At 46.6% G+C, this 10,447-nt stretch overlaps 1 protein-coding gene across 2 annotated transcripts; it reads left to right on the top strand.

Annotated features, from left to right (window-relative positions):
- Positions 1–1,388: 1,388 nt before the first annotated feature.
- Loricrin (loricrin cornified envelope precursor protein) lies at positions 1,389–2,735 on the top strand. Of its 2 annotated transcripts, XM_059264840.1 has the most exons (2): positions 1,389–1,518; positions 1,846–2,735. In XM_059264840.1, the coding sequence occupies exons 1-2, from the start codon at positions 1,389–1,391 to the stop codon at positions 2,733–2,735; spliced, it is 1,020 nt and encodes a 339-aa protein (XP_059120823.1). The 2 variants fall into 2 exon arrangements, with proteins under 2 accessions (XP_059120823.1, XP_059120822.1); XM_059264839.1 differs by having other exon boundaries at positions 1,389–2,735.
- The last annotated feature ends 7,712 nt before the right edge of the window (positions 2,736–10,447 follow it).

Below are 10,447 nucleotides of genomic sequence, written 5' to 3'. Positions count from 1 at the left end.
ACAGTTACATCAGAGAAGTGGCCAGTCATAAGCTAAACGCCTATCCCTATCCCAAGAATTCCAAATCTTCATGAATGGGTCAATCCTTTGCTTGCAATCACAAGGAGGTGGGGCCAAGGGTTACTAGTCACGTAACTGGGGCCAGACTTGAGGAGGTGCTTGATCAATAGATGAGTCAGACAGAGCAGGCTAAGAGTATAAAAACCTCAGGAGCCCCAGTGTTCCTCACATCACCATCATCTCCTTCCCTCACTCACCTCCCCTGGTGCTTCGGGTAAGTGTGGGCTCTCCTGGCTCTCTGATCTCTCCAGCTGGCCTTGCTCAGCTTGCAGAGGTTAAAGGACAGGACCCCTCTCCCCCTTTGGAAGCTACTACATTGGTATTAAGAAGGGGTTTAGGAAAGCAGTGGGAGAATGGTAAGCTGCTGCTGGGCTGGTGATATTTCTTGGTCTTCTAGCCAGAACATTAAACTCTGCCAAGAGAGTACTGCCTCTTACAGACGCTCTGAGGGCTAGAACGTAGGAAGGCTCTGCAGTGGATGCCCAAGGCATCCTGCCATGGACTGAATGAACCTTATGAACCTGTCAGGAGAGGCTGAACACACTATCAGAGAGTGGGGAGGATAAGTCATAGAATGATGCTAATGGGAGATATTGGAGGAGCCATCTAAACCCAAGCCCTGCTTTATGGAGGCAGATGTTCTGACAGATAAATGACTTATGAGATGCTGGGCTACAAGTTCCTACTAGCTGCAGTTCTCTACCAAACTTAGACTCCTGCATATCCTCAAAAGACGCCTGCTATCTTCTGGTCAGATGTGCTGGTTCAGTACCCTTCCCTCTTTTTGCAGGCAGAACCACAAGAGAGTTGCTTTGTCTAATAATTGGCCCTTGGAACATATCCTCATTCAGTAGGACAGATCAAGAGTTTGAACTGAGGGCTATTGCAGAAAATGAGTCCTACAGTCCACTAATGTCCAAAAAAAACCTTTCCTCTTGGTGTGCTGGGAATGGGTAAAACCCAGGTGGAGATTTAATGCAATTTTCCATTGAACTTAGAATCATGACTGGGACTTGGGAGCACCCTAAGGGAAGGAGTTTTCCTTGATAGAAGATAAGAAGGAGACCGGAATGTGGGTGCTCTGACCTCCAAATCACACAGCAGAAGTCAGGCAAAGTTGAGGGAAAAGGGAGGCACCGCTAATGGGGCTTTTGTCCTAGCAAGAACTCTCCAGTCCCTGAATGGAGTCCAGAAGCCTAGTGTGCAAGTGCTGGGAGTCAGAAGGATGCTGCCATGGATGCAGCTGAATCCTTCACAGCATCCTCTAGCTGCTGGTCCAATGATGCTCTTCTGCTCTTCCTCCAGGGTTCTCCTTCTCCTTAAACAAGATGTCTCACCAGAAAAAGCAGCCCACTCCCTGTCCTCCCGTGGGTTGTGGAAAGACCTCCGGTGGAGGAGGCGGTGGCGGCGGCGGCGGTGGCGGCGGCGGAGGCTGTGGCTACTATAGCGGTGGTAGCGGTGGCGGCTCCAGCTGTGGAGGTGGCTCATCTGGAGGAGGCTCCAGCTGCGGAGGCGGAGGCGGCGGCTCCTACGGAGGCGGTTCCAGCTGTGGCGGAGGAGGCGGCTCCGGTGGGGGCGTCAAGTACTCCGGAGGCGGTGGCTCCAGCTGCGGCGGCGGCGGCTACTCCGGGGGCGGCGGTGGCTCCAGCTGCGGCGGCGGCGGCGGCTACTCCGGGGGCGGCGGTGGCTCCAGCTGCGGCGGCGGCGGCGGCTACTCCGGAGGCGGCTCCAGCTGCGGAGGCGGTGGCGGCTCCGGTGGGGGAGTTAAGTACTCCGGTGGCGGAGGCGGCGGCGGCTCCAGCTGCGGCGGCGGCGGCTACTCAGGCGGGGGCGGCGGCTCCAGCTGCGGCGGCGGATCAGGAGGCGGCGGCGGCTCCTACTGCGGAGGCTCCTCCGGAGGCGGCGGCTCTGGTGGCTGCGGTGGCGGTTCCGGAGGGAGCAAGTACTCTGGCGGCGGCGGCGGCGGCTCCAGCTGTGGCGGCGGCGGCTACTCCGGCGGCGGCGGCTCCAGCTGCGGCGGCGGCGGCTACTCCGGCGGCGGCGGCTCCAGCTGCGGCGGCGGCGGCGGCTACTCTGGCGGCGGCGGCAGCAGCTGCGGAGGTGGTTCCTCCGGTGGCGGCGGCGGTGGGTCGCAACAGTATCAGTGCCAGAGCTACGGAGGCGGCTCCTCCGGGGGCTCCAGCTGCGGAGGCGGCTCCTCCGGGGGCGGCGGCTCCAGCTGCGGTGGAGGCTACTCCGGGGGCGGCGGCTCCAGCTGCGGAGGAGGCGGCGGCTATTCCGGTGGTGGCGGCGGCAGCAGCTGCGGAGGCGGCTCCTCCGGTGGCGGCGGCGGCGGCTACTACTCGTCGCAGCAGGCCACCCAGAGCTCCTGTGCCCCCCAGCAGAGCTACGGAGGGGGCTCTTCAGGCGGAGGTGGTAGCTGCGGAGGTGGCTCCTCTGGTGGCGGCGGCGGCGGCTGCGGCGGAGGCTACTCCGGTGGCGGCGGCGGCGGCGGCGGCTGTGGTGGCGGCTCCTCCGGGGGTGGCAGCGGTGGTTGCGGAGGCGGCCACTCCGGCGGCGGCGGCGGCTCTAGTTGCGGCGGCGGCTCCTCTGGGGGCGGCTCTGGAGGTGGCAAGGGCGTCCCGGTCTGCCACCAGACCCAGCAGAAGCAGGCGCCTACCTGGCCCTGCAAGTAAGGTCCCCAGGTTGCCACGGAGACAAAGGAGCTGGAGGTGTTCTCCGTGGGCGCCCGCAGGCTTTACTTTCTCATGAGATTGCCCGAGGGTCTCCGAGGTTTCCAGACCCTTCACATCTTAACACTCCCCCCTGCCCCAGAAGAAGCCATTGAGTCACTCAAGCTGCATCTTGTTCTGCAGATGTTCCATCTTGGTTTCTGAATGACTACCTCCCAACTCCAGTACCTCCTCACTCAATAAATTTGCAATTCATGAGAATCTCTGAGTCTCCGGTAGTCTTTGTAGCCTGTAAATTCACTCACTCCATCCTGTCCTCGCTTCTTCCATTTATTCATTCACACTGACATTAATTCAACAAACATTCTATCCAAAGGTAGGGGAGTAGATAGATAGGATGGCTGGCAAGTGATGACCAAGGATGTGAACCAGTTTGTCCCCCAAACACAAAGGACAGTCTTCACTGGACATCCTCCACATCCCTGTGAGTTGGGCAGTCACCAGGGGTGGGTCAGGTCTTCTTAAGGCAGCCTACCAGGCAATTTCTTGCAGCTCAGAACTTACTCTCCAAGTTCTGGAAGTCGGGTGGCTTTGTCCGGCAGCACTAGCATGCCGCAAGGACTAAGGAAGAAAGAAACGCAGCAGCCCCTTTGAAACTGTCCTCTCCTGCTGCCCCTTTAGCTCTTCTGCCCCTTCCCAATCCTTTGTGCTGAAGAGAACCCTTTGATCAGATTTTAGCTAACTAGCTACCAGAGGTCCAAGTCCATTGACATGTTCTGACCAGTGAAGAAGGACATGACCCCTGGACCAGAAGACCCCTGCCCAGATAATCTTCCTGCTGATTGTAACTACTTTCCTTTTTCCATAAGTTCATGACCCATGGTAGAGCCTTGAGGCAAAAATAATAATAATAATAATAAATAATAATAATAATAAAAAGCAAAACCCACTATGTATTCTCAAGATTGCCAGTCCTTGAATAAACCTGATTCCTTCCCACCAATGCAGCTCTGTTGAATACTGATACCAAAGCAGGGGGATGCCTGGTTTTGTTATTGTTAGCAAAATATTACATCAGATACTCAAGAGCCTCCACAGTGTGCGAGGTACTCTACTGGACATCTACAGGGACAGAAGGCGGCCCTCTTGAAGGGTTAAAGGAGTGCTTTCAACCAACTTGGAAGGTATACCATAAATGTGTGAAATGCTCAACATCAGTACCACAGGTACTGGGAATACCATCAGTACATCCAGGTCACTGGAAAACAGGAAATCTCGTAACTAACCAAGAAGAAGCTAGAGTTGCTCCAAGGGATTTGTGAGCTATGCAGCAGTCAGCTGAGATGTAGACTGTCTCCTGGCCAGATCCTATTTTATAGTCAGATTTTATCAGCTTTAGGCAAATGTTAACTTACTGATTTACTCAAATTAATTGTGCTACATTAAAAAGCCAATATACCTTTCCTATATTTAGTTAATGTTAGAAATAAAAAGACTTCACATGACTCTCCCATGTAGAGTCATCACCACCTTCATCATTTTGCATCAGAGACATAGAGAGCAAACCAAGTAGCAACCTCAGTGACATGGTAGTCCAACCACCACATTTTTAATAACTAAGTTTATTCATTAACATGGTTGTACATGCGCATAATACATTCTGATTACTCACAGCCCTATCCTTTTCTATCTCCCTCCCAACCCCTACCGGTCACCACATTCCCTACAAATCTCTTTCCCACATTCTTGTCATTTTTTGTTTGTTTGTTTCATGGCCCACTGACCAGGGCCATCTGTATGACCATGGGTTTGGAACTGTCCATTGGACTCTTGGGATCACCACTGGGTATACAGCTGAAGCAAATGACTCCCCTTCACAGAATTTATCTGGAAACACTAGTTCAACAAGGAGTGGTGGATCTCCACCAGTCCCTCCACCATCCATGGCTAACTGTTGACAGGAGCAGTCTTGTACAGGCCTAGGTCAGGTAACCATAGCTGCTGTGAATTCATGATTTCAGCGACTGTGTCATGCGTAGAAGATGATATTGTTCAGCCTTCCTCTCTACCTTCTGTCTCTCACATCCTTTCTGCCCCTCTTCTGGGATGTTCTTTGAGTCTTAGAGGAATGTTTTGGTTAGGAATGAGTGCTCAGTTGTCATTTATTCTCAGCATCTTGAGCAGTCATGAATTTCTGCATTCACTACTGTTCTGTGCCTAGAGGCTTCTCTGATTAAGTTTGTGAGTAGCTGAGTAGCATTTGTCTATGAGCATAAACACAGATGTTTAGAAAGCAGTTTGATGCTACATCTATTTAGCTAAGAGAGGGCAGTAAGTTCTGGGCAGTGGTGGCGCACGTCTTTAATTTCAGCACTCGGGAGGCAGAGGCAGGCAGATCTCTGTGAGTTCGAGGCCAGCCTGGTCTACAACGAAAGTTCCAGGAAAGGTGCAAAGCTACACAGAGAAACCCTGCCTCGAAAAACCAAAAAAAAAAAGGGGGGGTAGTAAGATTCTCCCTAGGGACTATGACTTTCCTATACATGTGTTTTTTGTTTTTGTTTTGTTTTGTTTTGTTTTTTAACCAGGTTCATAGTACTAGGCATGAATTCCCTCCTGTGGATCAGGCCTCCAACCCAGAGCACAGCTAGTTACCCTGTAACAGTTGTGCTACTATTGCACAAGTAGCACCTCTTGTCTTGCAGCTTAATACTGTAATTTGTGGGGTTCACTGGGTAAAATCATTGATACCTTTTCTCCCCTAGTAGCTTGCATAGCATCTTCCAGCACTATGAAAGCTAATCAGCAGAGAGGAACTTTCCACCTCCTAGATTTCTTCATATTTTGCAACTGAGGAACAATGTCTTATATATCAGTTTGGGGGAATCTGAGGCTTCCCAGTTCCAACAACTCATATGAAAGTATTCTATATCTGATACTGGGAATTTTGTTTGGTAACCACTGTTCTAGGAGCATCAGCATCCAACCATGTAGGTACTACTCCTTAAAACATTTTTAAACTACAATTTTATAAGATACTAGATATAATAGATTTTCATATGGCTTTTTCACATACCCTTCATTTTGGTTAACTATCACCCCCAACCTTTCTCCTCCCTCACACCACCACTGCCCTCCCAGATGAAACATTTCAACTCCAAGTATTCTCCCTCTCTACTTTCATCTTACCTATATTGTACTATCTCAACTCCCTTAAGGTGTCTCCCTACCAATAGTCCTTTCCTAAACTGGTAGCACACATCTTTAATCCCAGGACTTGAGGTAGAGGTAGATGTATCTCTGTGAGTTCAAGGCCAGTCTTGTCTATATAGCGGGTTCCAAGCCAGCCAGGACTACATAGTGAGACCTTGACTCCAAAAAAAACCCATTATAGTTGCCTGATTTTTACTTGAACATCAAGTTAAACACACAAAACTAAAGACTCAAAACTAGGATCCACATACAAGTGAGAACATGCATTTCTCTTCGTGGACCTCTGTTACCTCATCAAGTATAATTTCACCCATTTCATCAGTTTGCTTAAAATTTACATAATTTCATTTTTCTTTAGTGATAAATAAAATTGGATTGTGTATATTACCACATTTTCATTATCCATCTTCAGTTGATGGACATCTAGGTGAGTTTCATTTCCTATCTATCGTGGACAAAGCAGTGATGAGGTGCTAACACAGGTGAGCATGTATCTCTGTGTTAGGATAGAGAGTCCTTCAGGCATATTCCCAAGAGTCATATATCCGGGTAATTTGAAGTTTTATTTCTAGTTGTTTTTAGTAATTGCCATACTGTTTTTCAAAATGGCCAGACTCCTTTACACTCCCACCAGAAGAAGTGAATATATAAGGATTCTCCTTACTCCACACCCAAATCAGCATTTATTGACATTTGTATTCTTGAAAATGGCCATTTGGCCAGGGTTGAGAGAGAATCTTAAAGTAGCTTAATCCACATTTCCTTGATAGCTAAGGATACTGAACACCTTTTAAAATGCTCACTACTTGTTTGCATTTCTTCTTTTGAGAACTCTCAGTTGCACGGTCCATTCCTAAACTATATTGTTTTCTTGATGTTTAGCAACCTGAATTCTTCATGTATTCTAGACACTGAAACTCCATCAGATGTATAACTGGCAAAGATTTTCTCCAATTCTGTGTGTGGCCTCTTCACTCAACTGACAGTTTTCTTTGCTGTACCTCTTTAGTTTCACGAGATCCTATTTGTTGATGGTTAGTCATACTTCCTCTACTACCAGAGTCCTATTCATAAAGAGAACTATGCCTGTATGTTCAAGTATACTCTCTGGTTTTTCATCTGGCAGTTTCGGAGTATGAGATTTTGTGTTGAAGTCTTTGATCCATTAGGAGTTGAGTTTTTTCAGAGTGGAAGATAATGATCTAGTCCATTATTCTGCATGATGATGTACAGATTCTCCAGAATAATTTGCTCAAGATGCTGTCTTTCCTCCAATGTTTATTTCTGACATTTTTGTCAAAAACCAAATAGTTATGGTTGTGTGAACTTACATCCGTGTCTTCTACTCTATTCCATTGGTCTGTGTATCTGATTTTGTGCCAGTATCACACTGTTTTTACTACTATGGCTCCGCAGTACAACTTGAAGTCAGATATGATGATATTTCCCATAGTATTTTTTTCTTCAAAATTGCTTTCAACTATCTGTGGTTTATTTGTTTCCGTGCAAATTTTAAAATATTTTTTTCTATGTCTGTGAAATGGCCCTGGAATTTTGATTGGGATGGCACCAAATGTGTAAACTGCTTTTGGTTGGATGGTCATTTCACAATATTAGTTCTTCCAACCCATAAGCTGGGAGGTCTTTCTATCTTCTAGCATTTTCCTCAATTTCATTATTTTGCATTTTAAAGTTGTTTTTATGCAGTTTTTCATACATTTCAATTAAAATAAAACTACATCACTTTATCACTTTACTTTTCCCCTCAAGCTCTCCCAAGACGCCACCTTCCACATCCTTCCATATCCACCTCCTCACTCTCAAACTGAAAGCCTCTTATTTCCCAATTATTATTGTTACATATATGTGTGCATATATGTGTGAATATGTGTATGTGTATGTGTATATGTACACACAAATATATAAATATGAACTGCTGAGCTCATTTTTGTTGTTTGTGCATAGGCAGTCTCAGGGATGACCCTTTGATTGGATGACCAGTTAGAGACCTCATCCTTGGGAGAAGCTAATTCTCCCTCTCGATAGTCATCAATTGCCTGTAGTTCCTTGTCCAGGGTTATGACCCCATGGGATTTTCCTCCTTTCATGTTAGCATGTCCGTTGATCTTGTCATTGCTCAGATCTTGTTTACATAGCCATTTCTATGGGATACTGTTTTACAGTAGACTTCCTGGTACTCTACCTCTTAAATTTTTCTACCCCTTCTTCTGTGGTGTTTCGTGAGCCGTAAGGGCAAGAACTGTGATGTAGATGTATGGACTGCACTAGGCTACCCACAGTCCATTGAGCTCTGAATTGCATCCTGTTGCAATTTTCTGTGGTGGACTCCATTAGCTATAAAAAGAAGCTTCTTTAATGAGGGATGACAGCTACAAATATCTGTGGGTATACGGATAAAATTTAGAATATAGTAAGGAATTATGCTGTTTGGCAAAGTGATAGTAGATTCTCTTCTAAAATCCATGGCATCACTAGCCCCAGGAAGTTAGCTATGTTTTTAATACCAGGCATGGTTTCCCTCCTGTAGAGTGAGCCTTAAGTCCAATTAGACAGCTGTTGGTAACCACCAACATGTGAGTGCCACTTACTGCACCTATACGGATATCATGCCATGCTGCTCATTGTTATGGTTCATAAGTGTTGCATCTGGGTAGAACTATTAATTGCTTTTCTCCCTTGGCAGTTTGCATAGTATTTTCTGATACTGTGAAAGCTAGACCACAAGACGGGAGCTTTAGAGTTAGAAGCAGCTCATGTGATCTGAGCCTATGTCCTAGTGTGTCTTCAGCAGTCGGAGATTACTTTCAGCCTCTGAAAGGCAACCAAGGGCAACAACTCGTCTTGTTCCTGTTTTTCCAAAGCCTTAAGATGCATCATTAAGTTATTTATCTATGTTCTCTCTGATTTATATTTTGATATATGTACTTAGCACTAAAAACTCTCCTATTGGTGCTGCTCTCATTGTATCCCATAGATATCATTGTGTTCTGTTTTGTTTTGATTTCACTCTAGAAATTAGATGTTTCATTGTTGATTTCTTCAGGGACCCATTTATCATTAAGTGGTGTGCTGTGTATTCTCCAGAAGTTTGTATACTTTCTGCAGTTTACCTTCCTGATGATAACTTATTTTATTCCACTGTAAAAAGATACGATGCAGAGAAAGACTAGTGCAGAGGTGAGCAGAGGAGAAGGGTTGCCTTACTGGGTCTGCAGGAAGCTGGGGCCCCAAAATGATAGACCATAATGATGTCTTCATTCAAGATGTCATGAACTTTGGCATGTTCCACCACTTGATTTTTTTCAAATGTCCCACTTTCCCCAATCCCCCCCTCCATCTCTCCCCAACACCAGGGCCTTGCGCTTGCTAGGCAAGCGCTCTACCACTGAGCTAAATCTCTAACCCCGAGAAGCCTCTTGTATTATGGCGTGGCCAGTCAGAGACCACAGGAATCCACCATGTTGCCAGTGAAGCCCACGGTGGCCAGGGGATACGTCTCTCAGCCACAGTCCTGCATGACACCTGAAGTAGGAAGCTGGGTTTTGCTCCATTTTAGAATCTCTTATTAAGTTCTCCCAGGTTTTAGGTGGAAACTCTTGCCCCACCTTGGACTCCAAATGTAGCCAGAAGTTTCTCAGGTCTCACCCAGCTCCATGGTCCCGTGTTTCTCCAGTCCTGCCGAGGTGCCCAGCCCCATGGTCCTGAAGCCACTCATAAAATAATCATTCAGAGGTGTAATATTAATTGCAAATTGTATGGCCTATGGCTCAGGCTTCTTACTAGCTAGCTCTTATAACTTAACTCAATTCATAACTGTTAATCTATGCACCCCCACGTGTTCCATGGCTTTACCTGCGTCCCATTGCATGTTGCTCCTTGGATGGCAGTTTGGCGTCTCTCCTTACTCTCCTTTCTCCTTTCACTGTCTCTCTTGGGTTTTCCTGCCTGGCTCCATCCTGCCCTGCCATAGGCCAATGCAGCTTTATTTATTAGCCAATGGGAGTCACACACATTCACAGCATACAGAAAACCATCCAAAGGATACAATAAATATAAATGTGTAGGTATCTCTGTTGCACACTGACTTAGAATCCTTTAGGTATATTTAGGTATATTCCCCCCAGGCTGTTATCACACATCATTCTATAGTTCTTTTTGAGTTTTTTTGAGGAACATCCGGACTGATTTCCATAGTGGCTAGACTAATTTATATTTCAACTAGCAGCATGTAAGTGTTCCAGCTTTCCCTACATCTTCAGTAGAGTCCATTGTTTTCTTATTGAGAGCTAGCTGACTGGGGGAAAAGTGGAATTTCAGTGTAGTTTCTTTGGTTTTAAAAAAATTACATTTTATTTTATTGTGTGTCATGAACTTTTTCCATGTTTTCTTCTAATTTTTTTACAGTTTCATGTATTATAGCTAAGTCTTTATCTTGAAGTTGATTTTTATATGTGATTAAAATGAGGTTTCAATTTCATTCTATC

This window comes from Peromyscus eremicus, chromosome 6, assembly GCF_949786415.1.
Source record: "Peromyscus eremicus chromosome 6, PerEre_H2_v1, whole genome shotgun sequence".
Classification (NCBI taxonomy): Eukaryota; Metazoa; Chordata; class Mammalia; order Rodentia; family Cricetidae; genus Peromyscus; species Peromyscus eremicus.
Note: the sequence above shows the minus strand (reverse complement) of the source record. Positions and strands in the feature narration are given on the sequence as shown.